Source organism: Pimephales promelas, chromosome 3, assembly GCF_988280905.1.
Source record: "Pimephales promelas chromosome 3, fPimPro1.hap1.1, whole genome shotgun sequence".
NCBI lineage: Eukaryota > Metazoa > Chordata > Actinopteri > Cypriniformes > Leuciscidae > Pimephales > Pimephales promelas.
Genome location: NC_142771.1, coordinates 4,514,580 through 4,534,172, shown reverse-complemented (window position 1 = coordinate 4,534,172; position 19,593 = coordinate 4,514,580). Strand labels below are relative to the sequence as shown.

Genomic DNA, 19,593 nt, shown 5'->3' with positions numbered 1-19,593 from the left:
AAGTCTCACAAGTTGTAGTTGTGAAAACAGCACTTAAAATAATTGATTCAATTATGAAACTTTAAATCATATGCATCATAATCATTTATTCGGATATTATTCAGAATTTAGCTTTATTTATGTGAATTAATATTATTTGGCCTGACAACATTAAGCCTGTATGAAATATTATATGTGAGAAAAGTAATTCACTGCCACTACACTTAATTTATTGTGGTGTTCCAGGACAAGCTACAGAATCACTGAGTGCCGGCGCTGCTAATGCTGAAGGACCTTCACTTAAGAAAGAACCTGATGGTATGTTTGAGCTGTTGCTTTGTCATTTACAGGGACATTTTCAAACAGATTCATACTGCAGTGCTGGAGATGGACTTTGAATTTTCACTTTTTCTCCAACAGGACGAGAGTGTGTTGGTGAAACAGCAGACGCCAGTGCGACTGTTGCTCTGGAGAAAGTCCTAACTGGTAACTATGTTTTAATTCAATAACAGTGCTGTCACTCATATCTGTTTCTCAAAAGGCTCTTGAGTAACACAGGAGAAATTCATTTACATTCAGGGCTTCTTACTGGAGTGGCTTGTTTATTGTAAACATACAGTTATTAAATGTACTTATTCAGCGAATATTGAATGGTCTGTCATAATGTTGATGTTTTTTAAAGGTATTAAAGCACACTAGACTCTGCACAGTTAAGGATTTCAATTTCTGCCCTGATTTAGTCGTGCTTCACCACTTCTGCCAGATACAAATGACATAATAAAGACTAGATGTTACCTGTCTTGAGTGGGTTTTATGGAACTGCAGTGCATCAAAACCAACCTTTTCCACGTCTGAGGCCTTCTTGCACTGCTTGCCGTGAGCTGGTGGATTCTTGGTGGTCTTGTTTCTTGCTTCTTGTTCCACATCCCTCCACTCTGTAGCTGTAGATGATTTCCACCATACTCTCCAAGCTTCTTTCCACATCTCCTTTCAGCCCTTCTAGAAGACGGACAAGGTGTGAATTGCTTGTTACCCCCCCTTTTTTGCTGGCATGATTTAGGCAAGAGGATTTGAGGCTTGTGCCCATCCAACCATCCATCCTTCGTTCAAAAAGCTTCTTGTGAATGGTTGGCCACTAGGCTCAGGACTGTAGGTGTGTAGTTGTAGCTTTATCCGGGGTTCTGATGCCCTGTGGACTGTGGTACTTGTCCTGCCATTGGGCTTCACTCGATTTAATTTCCTTTACCTCTTAGGAAGTATTGGACAATGCGAGGCCCCTCGCTAAGCTCTCTCATGCACTTCTTCCAGCCCTGATGGATCTTAAGCCCCTTCTCCGATGTTATCTGTTTCTATCCACATCTGCAGCTTTGCAGAGTGTGTCCTGCCAGTGTTGTTCATCCATCGGCTATGGTACTGATCGTTTTACTCATTGTCATTTCCGTCGCGTCTTCAATTGCCGCGTTATCTGCTGGTGAGTCTTCTTGCTCACTCTCGCAGACTCAGGGGGTTTTCTACCTCTTGAAGTTTTCACAGCCATAAATGGGTGGATCCAAATCACTGTGATGGATCCTGCCAGCAGTCTTTCCAAGCCTTCACCAGATATTTCCCTGGTTGTTATCTGCCCTTTTTGCAGCGGTCACTGGTTTTATCCAGATATTCAAAATACATAATAAAGACTAGATAATACAATCCCAACTGATTCAGTCCGATACCTGTCTTGAGTGGGTTTTTATACATGATCTTAGTTGGGCGGTGTCGTTAGTGACCACTTAGTCATGTTTTCTCCTTTACGACACATCTTCAATTGCACACCTTGGGTTCTTTGGGTTTTTCGGCCATTTACCACAAAACACGCTAAACCACAGGCTGATCAGGGTGTGTGTCACAATGGGACTGACTGAGGGGACTTTCTTCTCAACCACAGGTCATGACTACTCCTTTCGGCAGCTGTGGCAAGTTCTTTGATGGTCTTCCTATTGGGCTGCACTCTAATGGCCACTTCCTTCAGAAGCCTTGTTCTTCTAGGACCTCCATGCCCATCACTACTAGGTATGTCGACCTGTCGGCTCCACTCATCCCTTCCGCTCCACATTGGTTAGTCATTGCTATGTCTATGCCATGGACTTCCAGTGCTTCACAAGTTCCTTGTCCTTCCTCTCCTTTGACTCTGTTGGGCTCTTCCTTCTCTCCAGCTCCACCTTGATCCACAGTTATTAAGCCTGTGCTTCAGTTCTCCGACTCCCTGGCTCCACCTCAGCTACTCATCACTCCGGCTCTGGCCTTCCCTCAGGACCTGTTTCATTGCTCAGTCCATACAGTCTTGCAGCTCCAACTGGATCTCCACTGCCAGCTCCATCTCGGTCAGTCTTATCTCTGGGTCCAGCTGCCCAACCTGCCCCATGGCTCCTCCCTCCATCGACTGCATCCTGGCCATCCTGCCTGTGTTGGCTTCTCCCACCCTCAGTTCCTCGCTGACTTCAGTCCCCTTCTGCTCTGCCTTGCTTCTTGTGTTGATCCATGTTACCTGCCCTGCTTCCCCCACCTTAACCTCTCTCACCTACTACGGTTATTCTCTTACATCATCACAAACATGCACACGGCATGATAGAAAACGAGAGTTACGTATGTAACTGCGGTTCTATGAGTTCTGGATGACCGCCAAAGGCAGTGCTTCACATTGGATACTATCTCTCGTTGCAATGCATAGGTCGAGTCTTATACAAACAATGTCCCACGTGACCAGGATGACTTGGGGTGCTCCCCTATTTAACCCCGCGATTTCCTGCAGACTATCCCTACGGAATCTTCTCGCCTGACTCCGAGTGACAGAAAGCTCTGGCCGTCATCCAGAACTCATAGAACCGCAGTTACATACGTAACTCTCAATCTATTTCGTTCTTACTGACTGCCAGAGGCATTGCTTCACACTGGATGATTTATAACAACAAGGTCACGAGGAGGACCTACTCGCCGTTAAGAGGAAGTTAAGGGTCCCGGAGAGGACGGCTGTTCCAATATTACCAGAAGCAGCCACATTTACCCTGTTGTTGATTACCACGTAGCTGCTGCACAGATGTCACTTAGAAGGACCCCTTTTAATGCAGCCCAAGATGTTGATATTCCTCTCGTCGAATGGCATCTCACCCCCAAAGGCACTGGACATTCATTAGATGTGTAAGTGTGGGTGATAACCTCCACTACCCAGTGCGACAATCTCTGCTTTGAGAATGGCTGACCTCTTTTTGGGCCCCCGTAACAGAGAAAAAGTTTGTCTGATTTCCGAACAACTTCCGTGGCCCTCAGATATCCTCGGAGAGCTCTTACTGGACACAGCAGTGTGCTTCCATCTCCTTCCAGCGCACTTGACATCAGAGGATTAAACACTGCCAGCTCAATAGCCTGGTTTCTAAAAAGGGCAGAAAGCCGCTAGGGGAGAAATGCTGGGTTGGGCCATAACATCACGACTGAGCCATTTGCGTTCCAACGCATACAGGATGTGCTAACTGATAAGGCGTGGAGTTCACTCACCCGCTTGGACGAAGCAATGGCTAAGAGAAACGCTGCCTTCAATGAGATCCACTTCAGATCGCTCTGGACCCTTTGATCGCACGCTCCAAAGAGTGGTTCCGGCCCCTCAGAGGCCACGCACAGAGCTTCAGGCGGTCTGGGTTCGGTGCCAAATATGACCCTCCAACTGCTGGAGGAGATCTTTTCTCCTGGGAAGGGTCCAAGGATTCCTGTCTAGGAGTTTGTACATCACTGGAAACCACGGTCTCCCCGGGCCAGTTTGGCGCCACTAGCAGCAGCCTGTGGTGCTCCTGAAGAACCCTGTGAACAGTCACCCCGATCATCGGTATCGGGGGAAAGGCATAGAGTAACCGATCAGGCCAGGCGTGGGCTAGAGCATCTTGCCCCAGCGGACTGGATTCCTCTGCTAGAGAGAACCAAAGACGGCAGTGGTTCGTTGTTGCCAAGGCAAATAGGTCCACTTCTGCCCTGCCAAACCGCTGCCATATCATCTCCACCACCTCCGGGTTGAGCCTCCACTCCGTCGATGGAATTCTGCGGCGCGACAAGAAATCTGGAACCACGTTTGATACCCCTGGGATATGCATTGCTCTGATGCTTGCAAAGCGAGGGAAGGCCCAAGTCAGCAGTTCCTGTGATAGTTGAAGGGATTGGCTGGACCTTGTGCCCCCTTGATTAAGGCTTTGCTTTTGAAGTTGCAACCGAGTCATCCTGGTCACGTGGGACATTGATTGTATTAGACTTGACCTATGCATTGCAACGAGAGAAAGTATCTAGTGAGAAGCACTGCCTCTGGCGGTCGGTAAGAACGAAATAGAACAGAACGCAGGTCAATATATTGTCAATTCGGTGCTATTATGCACAGCAAAGTAAACAATATTTGTTTTTACTGTATGTGCATTGCATTGCATGAAGATGACTTTTTAGGAGACTCTGATTGCACTCGCTGCCATAAATACACTGCAGGCTCACTCTCGCTCAAATCTGAGGTAAATCAGAAACATTGTCATCTCTTATATGTGTTTTACTGAAGTAAATACATCGTAATCGGCTAAAACATGTTCTTGTGCTGTGCGCACCCAAGTCTGTGTTGCTTTCATATTCACCTTCATAATCACATGTTCTCCTTCAGGCTGTCTTAGGTTTGGTACACAGGTGTGCTCCTGGGTTCACATGACAGCTTTCACATTAGTATTGCAACTACCAGTGTGGAAGCCTCCTAAGTCTTTTATTGTTTGATCATCTGTTTCACTTGACGATAATTTTGATAATGTGAATAAAGATTATGTCTATTTAATTTCTCTGTGAATCGGAAGTTATTGAATAGAGGACTGGGTTTTATTTTAGCGCAGCTCCTCTTCATCTCTCATATCAAACTGATGGTTGGAGGGGAGTGGTTGAGGATATATTCAACCCAGGCCGTCAAACCGAATAGCATTTCAGAGCAGACAACCTCCAGTTGACCGGGACTTTGAGCTCTGTGTTTGGTTCAGTTCAGTTGTCTGTGTTGTGTTTTGCTTGGTTGTTCTTTTCTTGTTTTTTTGGCTCTGAGTTTTTTTTGTTAAATGAATATAAAACTGCTGTGTTACATCCATTTGTCTTCATTTCTGCAACCCAACCATGACACCTTCATAGGTTAGCTGAATACTTTTTATGCCCATTTGTTCCTCTTCATTGCAGAGAGACACTCGCTGTATTACATTTACACTGGTTTGTCCAAACGTGTGTATCGGCCGGGCATCTATGAATTCACTGCTATGGGTCTGCTAGACGACAGCCAGATCGACTATTACAATAGTGAAGAAAAGAGAAAGATTCCCACACAGCGCTGGATGAAGGAGAAAATGCCGGAGGATTACTGGGAAAAAGGCACTCAGTCGAGAAAGAGCAAAGAACAGTGGTTTAACGTCAATATCAAGATTCTGATGGAGCGCATGGGGCACAATCATTCAGGCGAGGAACATTCATACCGTTTCACAAACTTAAACATACTAGTTATTATTGTTATCATCTTACAAACATTTTGATTCTTCATCTTTCAGATCTTCATGTTTTTCAGTGGAGACACGGTTGTGAAGTTGAGGCGCGGGGAAGTGACGTGAGGTTTCTCAAAGGTGTTTCTGAGTACGGCTACGATGGAGAAAACTTCCTGTTTTTTGATGAAAGAGAGTCTCAATGGGTCGCCCCAGTTTTCACAGCTCTACCAACCAAGAGAAAATGGGACAATGTGCCGATCCTAAACCAATACACCAAAGGTTACCTGGAGAAAGAGTGTGTGGACTGGCTCAACAAATTCAGAGAGTTTAGAGACAAGGAGCTCAGAAAAGGCTGTGAGTAAATTTGTTTGGATTTGTTTGATCAGCAGCTGATGATGAATAATATTGATGAACAGATTTCTGTGTTTTCAGGTCCTCCGAAGGTTCATATGTTTGAAAGAAAGAATACCAATGACGAAACCAAGCTGAAGCTGACCTGTCTGGCCACCGGCTTCTACCCCAAAGACGTGATGATGATCATTAGGAAATATCGCACATCTCTGCCTGATGATGAGATTGAATGCTCAGGAGTCAGACCAAACCATGATGGATCCTATCAGCTGAGGAAGAGTGTGGAGATCAAGAAGGAGGAAAGAGATGAATATGATTGTCTTGTGTCCCACAAGAGCATCAAAGAACCAATTAGGGGAAAGTGGGGTAAGATGAGTCAGTGGGTAAATTGGCCCACCTCATGTATCTTGGCAACCGTACACTTTTATTGTCATGTGACCATATAGTTAATGCACTGTGAAACACACTTGCGCATGACGTCACAGTTTTGACAAATTTGTGTTTTTTGTAATTTACATCGAGACGATCGTGGTGTCATTTTCAAACACTTGCACTTTGAAACCCGTTTTTATAACTTTGCGTTTCCAGTCCCCCACAATGCACTGTTGTGTAAATGAACAAAAAGCATAAAAAGTCTCACAAGTTGTAGTTGTGAAAACAGCACTTAAAATAATTGATTCAATTATGAAACATTAAATCATATGCATCATAATCATTTATTTGGATATTATTCAGAATTTAGCTTTATTTATGTGAATAAATATTATTTGGCCTGACAACATTAAACCTTTATGAAATATTATATGTGAGAAAAGTAATTCACTGCCACTACACTTAATTTATTGTGGTGTTCCAGGACAAGCTACAGAATCACTGAGTGCCGGCGCTGCTAATGCTGAAGGACCTTCACTTAAGAAAGAACCTGATGGTATGTTTGAGCTGTTGCTTTGTCATTTACAGGGACATTTTCAAACAGATTCATACTGCAGTGCTGGAGATGGACTTTGAATTTTCACTTTTTCTCCAACAGGACGAGAGTGTGTTGGTGAAACAGCAGACGCCAGTGCGACTGTTGCTCTGGAGAAAGTCCTAACTGGTAACTATGTTTTAATTCAATATCAGTGCTGTCACTCATATCTGTTTCTCCAAAGGCTCTAGAGTAACACAGGAGAAATTAATTTACATTCAGGGCTTCTTACTGGAGTGGCTTGTTTATTGTAAACATACAGTTATTAAATGTACTTATTCAGCGAATATTGAATGGTCTGTCATAATGTTGATGTTTTTTAAAGGTATTAAAGCACACTAGACTGTGCACAGTTAAGGATTTCAATTTCTGCCCTGATTTAGTCGTGCTTCACCACTTCTGCCAGATACAAATGACATAATAAAGACTAGATGTTACCTGTCTTGAGTGGGTTTTATGGGCCTGCAGTGCATCAAAACCAACCTTTTCCACGTCTGAGGCCTTCTTGCACTGCTTGCCGTGAGCTGGTGGATTCTTGGTGGTCTTGTTTCTTGCTTTTTGTTCCACATCTCTCCACTCTGTAGCTGTAGATGATCTCCACCATACTCTCCAAGCTTCTTTCCACATCTCCTTTCAGCCCTTCTAGAAGACGGACAAGGTGTGAATTGCTTGTTACCCACCCTTTTTGCTGGCATGATTTAGGCAAGAGGATTTGAGGCTTGTGCCCATCCATCCATCCTTTGTTCTAAAAGCTGCTTTTGAATGGTTGGCCACCAGGCTCAGGACTGTAGGTGTGTAGTACTAGTTGTAGCTTCATCCGGGGTTCTGATGCCCTGTGGACTGTGGTACTTGTCCTGCCATTGGGCTTTACTCGATTTAATTTCCTTTACCTCTTAGGAAGTATTGGACAATGCGAGGCCCCTCGCTAAGCTCTCTCATGCACTTCTTCCAGCCCTGATGGATCTTAAGCCCCTTCTCCGATGTTATCTGTTTCTATCCACATCTGCAGCTTTGCAGAGTGTGTCCTGCCAGCGTTGTTCATCCATCGGCTATGGTACTGATCGTTTTACTCATTGTCATTTCCGTCGCGTCTTCAATTGCCGCGTTATCTGCTGGTGAGTCTTCTTGCTCACTCTCGCAGACTCAGGGGGTTTTCTACCTCTTGAAGTTTTCACAGCCATAAATGGGTGGATCCAAATTACTGTGATGGATCCTGCCAGCAGTCTTTCCAAGGCTTCACCAGATATTTCCCTGGTTGTTATCTGCCCTTTTTGCAGCGGTCACTGGTTTCATCCAGATATTCAAAATACATAATAAAGACTAGATAATACAATCCCAACTGATTCAGTCCGATGCTTGTCTTGAGTGGGTTTTTATACATGATCTTAGTTGGGGGGTGTCGTTAGTGACCACTTAGTCATGTTTCCTCCTTTACGACACAACCTTGGGTTCTTTGGGTGTTTCGGCCATTTACCACAAGGACTTTCTTCTCAACCACGGGCCATGACTACTCCTTTCAGCAGCTGTGGCAAGTTCTTTGATGGTCTTCCTATTGGCCTGCCCTCTAATGCCCACTTCCTTCAGAAGCCTTGTCCTTCTAGGACCTCCATGCCCATCACTACTAGGTATGTCGACCTGTCGGCTCCACTCATCCCTTCCGCTCCACATTGGTTAGTCATTGCTCTGCCTACGCCACAGACTTCCAGTGCTTCACAAGTTCCTTGTCCTTCCTCTCCTTTGACTCTGTTGGGCTCTTCTTTCTCTCCATCTCCACCTTGATCCACAGTTATTAAGCCTGTGCTTCAGTTCTCCGACTCCCTGGCTCCACCTCAGCTACTCATCACTCCGGCTCTGGCCTTCCCTCAGGACCTGTTTCATTGCTCAGTCCATACAGTCTTGCAGCTCCAACTGGATCTCCACTGCCAGCTCCATCTCGGTCAGTCTTATCTCTGGGTCCAGCTGCCCAACCTTCCCCATGGCTCCTCCCTCCATCGACTGCATCCTGGCCATCCTGCCTGTGTTGGCTTCTCCCACCCTCAGTTCCTCGCTGACTTCAGTCCCCTTCTGCTCTGCCTTGCTTCTTGTGTTGATCCATGTTACCTGCCCTGCTTCCCCCACCTTAACCTCTCTCACCTACTACGGTTATTCTCTTACATCATCACAAACATGCACACGGCATGATAGAAAACGAGAGTTACGTATGTAACTGCGGTTCTATGAGTTCTGGATGACCGCCAAAGGCAGTGCTTCACATTGGATACTATCTCTCGTTGCAATGCATAGGTCGAGTCTTATACAAACAATGTCCCACGTGACCAGGATGACTCGGGGTGCTCCCCTATTTAATCCCGCGACTTCCTGCAGACTGTCCCTACGGAATCTTCTCACCTGACTCCGAGTGACAGAAAGCTCTGGCCGTCATCCAGAACTCATAGAACCGCAGTTACATACGTAACTCTCGTTCTATTTCGTTCTTACTGACTGCCAGAGGCAGTGCTTCACACTGGATGACTTATAACAACAAGGTCACGAGGAGGACCTACTCACCGTTAAGAGGAAGTTGAGGGTCCGGAGAGGACGGCTGTTCCAATATTACCAGAAGCAGCCACATTTACCCTGTTGCTGATGACCACGTAGCTGCTGCACAAATGTCACTTAGAAGGACCCCTTTTAATGCAGCCCAAGATGTTGATATTCCTCTCGTCGAATGGCATCTCACCCCCAAAGGCACTGGACATTCATTAGATGTGTAAGTGTGGGTGATAACCTCCACTACCCAGTGCGACAATCTCTGCTTTGAGAATGGCTGACCTCTTTTTGGGCCCCCGTAACAGAGAAAAAGTTTGTCTGATTTCCGAATAACTTCCGTGGCCCTCAGATATCCTCGGAGAGCTCTTACTGGACACAGCAGTGTGCTTCCATCTCCTTCCAGCGCACTTGACATCAGAGGATTAAACACTGCCAGCTCAATAGCCTGGTTTCTAAAAAGGGCAGAAAGCCGCTAGGAAAGAAATGCTGGGTTGGGCCATAACATCACGACTGAGCCATCTGCGTTCCAACGCATACAGGATGTGCTAACTGATAAGGCGTGGAGTTCACTCACCCGCTTAGACGAAGCAATGGCTAAGAGAAACGCTGCCTTCAATGAGATCCACTTCAGATCGCTCTGGACCCTTTGATCGCACGCTCCAAAGAGTGGTTCCGGCCCCTCAGAGGCCACACACAGAGCTTCAGGCGGTCTGGGTTCGGGTGCCAAATATGACCCTCCAACTGCTGGAGGAGATCTTTTCTCCTGGGAAGGGTCCAAGGATTCCTGTCTAGGAGTTTGTACATCACTGGAAACCACGGTCTCCCCGGGCCAGTTTGGAGCCACTAGCAGCAGCCTGTGGTGCTCCTGAAGAACCCTGTGAACAGTCACCCCGATCATCGGTATCGGGGGAAAGGCATAGAGTAACCGATCAGGCCAGGCGTGGGCTAGAGCATGTTGCCCCAGCGGACTGGATTCCTCTGCTAGAGAGAACCAAAGACGGCAGTGGCTCGTTGTTGTCGAGGCAAATAGGTCCACTTCTGCCCTGCCAAACCGCTGCCATATCATCTCCACCACCTCCGGGTTGAGCCTCCACTCCGTCGATGGAATTCTGCGGCGCGACAAGAAATCTGGAACCACGTTTGACACCCCTGGGATATGCATTGCTCTGATGCTTGCAAAGCGAGGGAAGGCCCAAGTCAGCAGTTCCTGTGATAGTTGAAGGGATTGGCTGGACCTTGTGCCCCCTTGATTAAGGCTTTGCTTTTGAAGTTGCAACCGAGTCATCCTGGTCACGTGGGACATTGATTGTATTAGACTCGACCTATGCATTGCAACGAGAGAAAGTATCTAGTGAGAAGCACTGCCTCTGGCGGTCAGTAAGAACGAAATAGAACAGAACGCAGGTCAATATATTGTCAATTCGGTGCTATTATGCACAGCAAAGTAAACAATATTTGTTTTTACTGTATGTGCATTGCATTGCATGAAGATGACTTTTTAGGAGACTCTGATTGCACTCGCTGCCATAAATACACTGCAGGCTCATTCTCGCTCAAATCTGAGGTAAATCAGAAACATTGTCATCTCTTATATTTGTTTTACTGAAGTAAATACATCGTAATCGGCTAAAACATGTTCATGTGCAGTGCGCACCCAAGTCTGTGTTGCTTTCATATTCACCTTCATAATCACATGTTCTCCTTCAGGCTGTCTTAGGTTTGGTACCCAGGTGTGCTCCTGGGTTCACATGACAGCTTTCACATTAGTATTGCAACTACCAGTGTGGAAGCCTCCTAAGTCTTTTATTGTTTGATCATCTGTTTCACTTGACGATAATTTTGATAATGTGAATAAAGATTAGGTCTATTTAATTTCTCTGTGAATCGGAAGTTATTGAATAGAGGACTGGGTTTTATTTTATCGCAGCTCCTCTCCATCTCTCATATCAAACTGATGGTTGGAGGGGAGTGGTTGAGGATATATTCAACCCACGCCGTCAAACCGAATAGCATTTCAGAGCAGACAACCTCCAGTTGACCGGGACTTTGAGCTCTGTGTTTGGTTCAGTTCAGTTGTCTTTGTTGTGTTTTGCTTGGTTGTTCTTTTCTTGTTTTTTTTTTTTTGGCTTTTTCCAACCATGACACCTTCATAGGTGAATACTTTTTTTACCCATTTGTTCCTCTTCATTGCAGAGAGACACTCGCTGTATTACATTTACACTGGTTTGTCCAAACCTGTGGATCTGCCGGGCATCTATGACTTCACTGCTATGGGTCTGCTAGACGACAGACAGATCGACTATTACAATAGTGAAGAAAAGAGAAAGATTCCCACACAGGACTGGATGAAGGAGAAAATGCCGGAGGATTACTGGGAAAAAGGCACTCAGTCGAGAAAGAGCAAAGAACAGTGGTTTAATGTCAATGTCAAGATTCTGATGGAGCGCATGGGGCACAATGATACAGGTGAGGAACATTCATACCGTTAAACATACTTAAACATACTAGTTTTATTATTGTTATCATCTTACAAACATTTTGATTCTTCATCTTTCAGATCTTCATGTTCTTCAGTGGAGACACGGTTGTGAAGTTGAGCAGCAGGGAAGTCAAGTGAATTTTCTTAAAGGTGTTTCTGAGTACGGCTACGATGGAGAAAACTTCCTGTCTTTTGATGATGGAGAGTCTCAATGGGTCGCCCCAGTTTTCGCAGCTGTACCAACCAAGAGAAAATGGGACAATGTGCCGATCCTAAACCAATACACCAAAGGCTACCTGGAGAAAGAGTGTGTGGACTGGCTCAACAAATTCAGAGAGTTTAGAGACGAGGAGCTCAGAAAAGGCTGTTAGTAAATGTGTTTGGATTTGTTTGATCAGCAGCTGATGATGAATAAGATTGATGAACAGATTTCTGTGTTTTCAGCTCCTCCAGATGTTCATATGTTTGAAAGGAAGAATACCAATGACGAAACCAAGCTGAAGCTGACCTGTCTGGCCACCGGCTTCTACCCCAAAGACGTGATGATGATCATTAGGAAATATCGCATGTCTCTGCCTGATGATGAGATTGAATCCTCAGGAGTCAGACCAAACCATGATGGATCCTATCAGCTGAGGAAGAGTGTGGAGATCAAGAAGGAGGAAAGAGATGAATATGATTGTCTTGTGTCCCACAAGAGCATCAAAGAACCAATTAGGGGAAAGTGGGGTAAGATGAGTCAGTGGGTAAATTGGCCCACCTCATGTATCTTGGCAACCGTACACTTTTATTGTCATGTGACCATGTAGTTAATGCACTGTGAAACACACTTGCGCATGACGTCACAGTTTTGACAAATTTGTGTTTTTTGTAATTTACATCGAGACGATCGTGGTGTCATTTTCAAACACTTGCACTTTGAAACCCGTTTTTAGAACTTTGCGTTTCCAGTCCCCCACAATGCACTGTTGTGTAAATGAACAAAAAGCATAAAAAGTCTTACAAGTTGTAGTTGTGAAAACAGCACTTAAAATAATTGATTCAATTATGAAACATTAAATCATATGCATCATAATCATTTATTTGGATATTATTCAGAATTTAGCTTTATTTATGTGAATAAATATTATTTGGCCTGACAACATTAAACCTTTATGAAATATTATATGTGAGAAAAGTAATTCACTGCCACTACACTTAATTTATTGTGGTGTTCCAGGACAAGCTACAGAATCACTGAGTGCCGGCGCTGCTAATGCTGAAGGACCTTCACTTAAGAAAGAACCTGATGGTATGTTTGAGCTGTTGCTTTGTCATTTACAGGGACATTTTCAAACAGATTCATACTGCAGTACTGGAGATGGACTTTGAATTTTCACTTTTTCTCCAACAGGACGAGAGTGTGTTGGTGAAACAGCAGACGCCAGTGCGACTGTTGCTCTGGAGAAAGTCCTAACTGGTAACTATGTTTTAATTCAATATCAGTGCTGTCACTCATATCTGTTTCTCCAAAGGCTCTAGAGTAACACAGGAGAAATTAATTTACATTCAGGGCTTCTTACTGGAGTGGCTTGTTTATTGTAAACATACAGTTATTAAATGTACTTATTCAGCGAATATTGAATGGTCTGTCATAATGTTGATGTTTTTTAAAGGTATTAAAGCACACTAGACTGTGCACAGTTAAGGATTTCAATTTCTGCCCTGATTTAGTCGTGCTTCACCACTTCTGCCAGATACAAATGACATAATAAAGACTAGATGTTACCTGTCTTGAGTGGGTTTTATGGGCCTGCAGTGCATCAAAACCAACCTTTTCCACGTCTGAGGCCTTCTTGCACTGCTTGCCGTGAGCTGGTGGATTCTTGGTGGTCTTGTTTCTTGCTTTTTGTTCCACATCTCTCCACTCTGTAGCTGTAGATGATCTCCACCATACTCTCCAAGCTTCTTTCCACATCTCCTTTCAGCCCTTCTAGAAGACGGACAAGGTGTGAATTGCTTGTTACCCACCCTTTTTGCTGGCATGATTTAGGCAAGAGGATTTGAGGCTTGTGCCCATCCATCCATCCTTTGTTCTAAAAGCTGCTTTTGAATGGTTGGCCACCAGGCTCAGGACTGTAGGTGTGTAGTACTAGTTGTAGCTTCATCCGGGGTTCTGATGCCCTGTGGACTGTGGTACTTGTCCTGCCATTGGGCTTTACTCGATTTAATTTCCTTTACCTCTTAGGAAGTATTGGACAATGCGAGGCCCCTCGCTAAGCTCTCTCATGCACTTCTTCCAGCCCTGATGGATCTTAAGCCCCTTCTCCGATGTTATCTGTTTCTATCCACATCTGCAGCTTTGCAGAGTGTGTCCTGCCAGCGTTGTTCATCCATCGGCTATGGTACTGATCGTTTTACTCATTGTCATTTCCGTCGCGTCTTCAATTGCCGCGTTATCTGCTGGTGAGTCTTCTTGCTCACTCTCGCAGACTCAGGGGGTTTTCTACCTCTTGAAGTTTTCACAGCCATAAATGGGTGGATCCAAATTACTGTGATGGATCCTGCCAGCAGTCTTTCCAAGGCTTCACCAGATATTTCCCTGGTTGTTATCTGCCCTTTTTGCAGCGGTCACTGGTTTCATCCAGATATTCAAAATACATAATAAAGACTAGATAATACAATCCCAACTGATTCAGTCCGATGCTTGTCTTGAGTGGGTTTTTATACATGATCTTAGTTGGGGGGTGTCGTTAGTGACCACTTAGTCATGTTTCCTCCTTTACGACACAACCTTGGGTTCTTTGGGTGTTTCGGCCATTTACCACAAGGACTTTCTTCTCAACCACGGGCCATGACTACTCCTTTCAGCAGCTGTGGCAAGTTCTTTGATGGTCTTCCTATTGGCCTGCCCTCTAATGCCCACTTCCTTCAGAAGCCTTGTCCTTCTAGGACCTCCATGCCCATCACTACTAGGTATGTCGACCTGTCGGCTCCACTCATCCCTTCCGCTCCACATTGGTTAGTCATTGCTCTGCCTACGCCACAGACTTCCAGTGCTTCACAAGTTCCTTGTCCTTCCTCTCCTTTGACTCTGTTGGGCTCTTCTTTCTCTCCATCTCCACCTTGATCCACAGTTATTAAGCCTGTGCTTCAGTTCTCCGACTCCCTGGCTCCACCTCAGCTACTCATCACTCCGGCTCTGGCCTTCCCTCAGGACCTGTTTCATTGCTCAGTCCATACAGTCTTGCAGCTCCAACTGGATCTCCACTGCCAGCTCCATCTCGGTCAGTCTTATCTCTGGGTCCAGCTGCCCAACCTTCCCCATGGCTCCTCCCTCCATCGACTGCATCCTGGCCATCCTGCCTGTGTTGGCTTCTCCCACCCTCAGTTCCTCGCTGACTTCAGTCCCCTTCTGCTCTGCCTTGCTTCTTGTGTTGATCCATGTTACCTGCCCTGCTTCCCCCACCTTAACCTCTCTCACCTACTACGGTTATTCTCTTACATCATCACAAACATGCACACGGCATGATAGAAAATGAGAGTTACGTATGTAACTGCGGTTCTATGAGTTCTGGATGACCGCCAAAGGCAGTGCTTCACATTGGATACTATCTCTCGTTGCAATGCATAGGTCGAGTCTTATACAAACAATGTCCCATGTGACCAGGATGACTCGGGGTGCTCCCCTATTTAATCCCGCGACTTCCTGCAGACTATCCCTACGGAATCTTCTCACCTGACTCCGAGTGACAGAAAGCTCTGGCCGTCATCCAGAACTCATAGAACCGCAGTTACATACGTAACTCTCGTTCTATTTCGTTCTTACTGACTGCCAGAGGCAGTGCTTCACACTGGATGACTTATAACAACAAGGTCACGAGGAGGACCTACTCACCGTTAAGAGGAAGTTGAGGGTCCGGAGAGGACGGCTGTTCCAATATTACCAGAAGCAGCCACATTTACCCTGTTGCTGATGACCACGTAGCTGCTGCACAAATGTCACTTAGAAGGACCCCTTTTAATGCAGCCCAAGATGTTGATATTCCTCTCGTCGAATGGCATCTCACCCCCAAAGGCACTGGACATTCATTAGATGTGTAAGTGTGGGTGATAACCTCCACTACCCAGTGCGACAATCTCTGCTTTGAGAATGGCTGACCTCTTTTTGGGCCCCCGTAACAAAGAAAAAGTTGGTCTGATTTCCGAACAACTTCCGTGGCCCTCAGATATCCTCGGAGAGCTCTTACTGGACACAGCAGTGTGCTTCCATCTCCTTCCAGCGCACTTGACATCAGAGGATTAAACACTGCCAGCTCAATAGCCTGGTTTCTAAAAAGGGCAGAAAGCCGCTTGGGGAGAAATGCTGGGTTGGGCCATAACATCACGACTGAGCCATCTGCGTTCCAACGCATACAGGATGTGCTAACTGATAAGGCGTGGAGTTCACTCACCCGCTTAGACGAAGCAATGGCTAAGAGAAACGCTGCCTTCAATGAGATCCACTTCAGATCGCTGTGCTCTAAAGGTTCAAACGGTGGCAATGTAAGAGACTTTAATACTAGGCCCAGGTCCCATAAAGAAACTCTAACGGACTGAGGTGGGCACAGTCGCTGAACACCTCTAAGAAACTGAGTAACCAAGGCATGAGAACCCAATTGCTGACCATCTATTCGTACGTGATGTGCTGAAATTGCAGCCACATAAACTCTCAGAGTAGCAGCTGCTCTATTATTTTCTAATAGTGACTGCAGAAAACGAAAAACCAGAGGAACAGGGCAGTGCTCTGGGACCACTGCTTGCTCTGAACACAACTCAGAGAAAAGCTTCCATCGAAAGGCATAAGCACTCCTGGTGGAAGGTGCTCTAGAGTTCAATATGGTGTTCTGGACCCTTTGATCGCACGCTCCAAAGAGTGGTTCCGGCCCCTCAGAGGCCACACACAGAGCTTCAGGCGGTCTGGGTTCGGGTGCCAAATATGACCCTCCAACTGCTGGAGGAGATCTTTTCTCCTGGGAAGGGTCCAAGGATTCCTGTCTAGGAGTTTGTACATCACTGGAAACCACGGTCTCCCCGGGCCAGTTTGGAGCCACTAGCAGCAGCCTGTGGTGCTCCTGAAGAACCCTGTGAACAGTCACCCCGATCATCGGTATCGGGGGAAAGGCATAGAGTAACCGATCAGGCCAGGCGTGGGCTAGAGCATGTTGCCCCAGCGGACTGGATTCCTCTGCTAGAGAGAACCAAAGACGGCAGTGGCTCGTTGTTGTCGAGGCAAATAGGTCCACTTCTGCCCTGCCAAACCGCTGCCATATCATCTCCACCACCTCCGGGTTGAGCCTCCACTCCGTCGATGGAATTCTGCGGCGCGACAAGAAATCTGGAACCACGTTTGACACCCCTGGGATATGCATTGCTCTGATGCTTGCAAAGCGAGGGAAGGCCCAAGTCAGCAGTTCCTGTGATAGTTGAAGGGATTGGCTGGACCTTGTGCCCCCTTGATTAAGGCTTTGCTTTTGAAGTTGCAACCGAGTCATCCTGGTCACGTGGGACATTGATTGTATTAGACTTGACCTATGCATTGCAATGAGAGAAAGTATCTAGTGAGAAGCACTGCCTCTGGCGGTCGGTAAGAACGAAATAGAACAGAACGCAGGTCAATATATTGTCAATTCGGTGCTATTATGCACAGCAAAGTAAACAATATTTGTTTTTACTGTATGTGCATTGCATTGCATGAAGATGACTTTTTAGGAGACTCTGATTGCACTCGCTGCCATAAATACACTGCAGGCTCATTCTCGCTCAAATGTCTTAGGTTTGGTACCCAGGTGTGCTCCTGAGTTCACATGACAGCTTTCACATTAGTATTGCAACTACCAGTGTGGAAGCCTCCTAAGTCTTTTATTGTTTGATCATCTGTTTCACCTGACGATAATTTTGATAATGTCAATAAAGATTAGGTCTATTTAATTTTATCGCAGCTCCTCTCCATCTCTCATATCAAACTGATGGTTGGAGGGGAGTGGTTGAGGATATATTCAACCCACGCCGTCAAACCGAATAGCATTTCAGAGCAGACAACCTCCAGTTGACCGGGACTTTGAGCTCTGTGTTTGGTTCAGTTCAGTTGTCTGTGTTGTGTTTTGCTTGGTTGTTCTTTTCTTGTTTTTTGGCTCTGAGTTTTTTTGTTAAATAAATACAAAACTGCTGTGTTTCATCCATTTGTCTTCATTTCTGCAACCCAACCATGACACCTTCATAGGTTAGCTGAATACTTTTTATGCCCATTTGTTCCTCTTCATTGCAGAGAGACACTCGCTGTATTACATTTACACTAGTTTGTCCAAACGTGTGTATCGGCCGGGCATCTATGAATTCACTGCTATGGGTCTGCTAGACGACAGACAGATCGACTATTACAATAGTGAAGAAAAGAGAAAGATTCCCACACAGGACTGGATGAAGGAGAAAATGCAGGAGGATTACTGGGAAAAAGGCACTCAGTCGAGAAAGAGCAAAGAACAGTGGTTTAACGTCAATATCAAGATTCTGATGGAGCGCATGGGGCATAATCAATCAGGTGAGGAACATTCATACCGTTAAACATTCTTAAACATACTAGTTTTATAATTGTTATCATCTTACAAACATTTTGATTCTTCATGTTTCAGATCTTCATGTTTTTCAGTGGAGACACGGTTGTGAAGTTGAGCAGCAGGGAAGTCAAGTGAATTTTCTCAAAGGTGTTTCTGAGTACGGCTACGATGGAGAAAACTTCCTGTTTTTTGATGATAGAGAGTCTCAATGGGTCGCCTCAGTTGAAGCAGCTCTACCAACCAAGACAAAATGGGACAATGTGCCGATCCTAAACCAATACACCAAAGGTTACCTGGAGAAAGAGTGTGTGGACTGGCTCAACAAATTCAGAGAATATGGAGACGAGGAGCTCAGAAACGGCTGTGAGTAAATGTGTTTGTATTTGTTGGATCATCCTCAGATGATGAATAATATTGATGAACAGATTTCTGTGTTTTCAGCTCCTCCGAAGGTTCATATGTTTGCAAAGAAGTCTATCGGTGACAAAACCAAGCTGAAAATGACCTGTCTGGCCAACGGCTTCTACCCCAAAGACTTGAGGATGACCATTAGGAAATATTGCACATCTCTGCCTGATGATGAGATTGAATCCTCAGGAGTCAGACCAAACCATGATGGATCCTATCAGCTGAGGAAGAGTGTGGAGATCAAGGAGGAAGAAAGACATGAATATGATTGTTTTGTGTCCCACAAGAGCATCAAAGAACCAATTATCGCCAAATTGGGTAATTAAAGCAGTTACATAGAAAGACAGAAATGCCACCCGATATTGGATTAAAACAATATATTTTGAGTAGGGATTTTGTTTGCTTGCGATATCCTTAATTAAACTTTTGATATTTTTTTTTTAAAAACTATATAGATAGTTTTTGCATTTATATTATATAGTCACGCCGTTTCAGAAGTGGATGCAGTGTAAACTGGTTTAACATGCTTTTTAAGCTCTACTTTAAATCATTTTAACGCTGCCAATGTATTGTTTGCAACTTCTGGCTATAGTGTGTTTTTTAGTTTACATGTACCCAAATAATCAGTTTATAATTGTATTGATGTCTCAATCAGACTGAAAAGCCTTTATGTAAACACATCAATGGATCCAATTTAGCTCGATCCAAATTAAAATTTCATGTAGACGAAACGTATTCAAAAACACCTTGTGCACAGTGCCGTCAAGTGTATGTTAACCTTAATTTTACTTATTACAAATG

General features: G+C 45.1%; 2 protein-coding genes across 2 annotated transcripts in view; both read left to right on the top strand.

Moving 5' to 3' along the window:
- The window catches only part of LOC148981889 (uncharacterized), a gene marked incomplete at its 3' end in the record, with an annotated part of 22,455 nt that extends 10,879 nt beyond the window's left edge, over positions 1-11,576 (top strand). Inside the window, exons 9-16 of the mRNA XM_089127561.1 lie at positions 226-297; positions 400-465; positions 5,188-5,460; positions 5,550-5,837; positions 5,916-6,200; positions 6,691-6,762; positions 6,865-6,930; positions 11,524-11,576. Of these exons, the coding sequence (XP_088983687.1) occupies positions 226-297; positions 400-465; positions 5,188-5,460; positions 5,550-5,837; positions 5,916-6,200; positions 6,691-6,762; positions 6,865-6,930; positions 11,524-11,576 (1,175 nt within the window). The remainder of the gene's footprint in view (positions 1-225; positions 298-399; positions 466-5,187; positions 5,461-5,549; positions 5,838-5,915; positions 6,201-6,690; positions 6,763-6,864; positions 6,931-11,523) is intronic.
- LOC148981888 (uncharacterized) lies at positions 6,871-19,593 on the top strand. Its single transcript, XM_089129080.1, has 9 exons — positions 6,871-6,930; positions 11,524-11,796; positions 11,888-12,175; positions 12,254-12,538; positions 13,029-13,100; positions 13,203-13,268; positions 18,096-18,368; positions 18,460-18,747; positions 18,826-19,593. The coding sequence occupies exons 2-9, from the start codon at positions 11,601-11,603 to the stop codon at positions 19,116-19,118; spliced, it is 1,761 nt and encodes a 586-aa protein (XP_088985206.1). The 5' UTR covers positions 6,871-6,930; positions 11,524-11,600; the 3' UTR covers positions 19,119-19,593.

Excerpts from the sequence above, each read along its gene's own strand:
- LOC148981888 (XM_089129080.1), top strand. The coding sequence starts at position 11,601 with ATGGGTCTGCTAGACGACAGACAGATCGACTATTACAATAGTGAAGAA. Across the intron at positions 12,176-12,253 it reads CGAGGAGCTCAGAAAAGGCT|CTCCTCCAGATGTTCATATG; the intron begins GTTAGTAAATGT and ends CTGTGTTTTCAG. Across the intron at positions 12,539-13,028 it reads ACCAATTAGGGGAAAGTGGG|GACAAGCTACAGAATCACTG; the intron begins GTAAGATGAGTC and ends GTGGTGTTCCAG.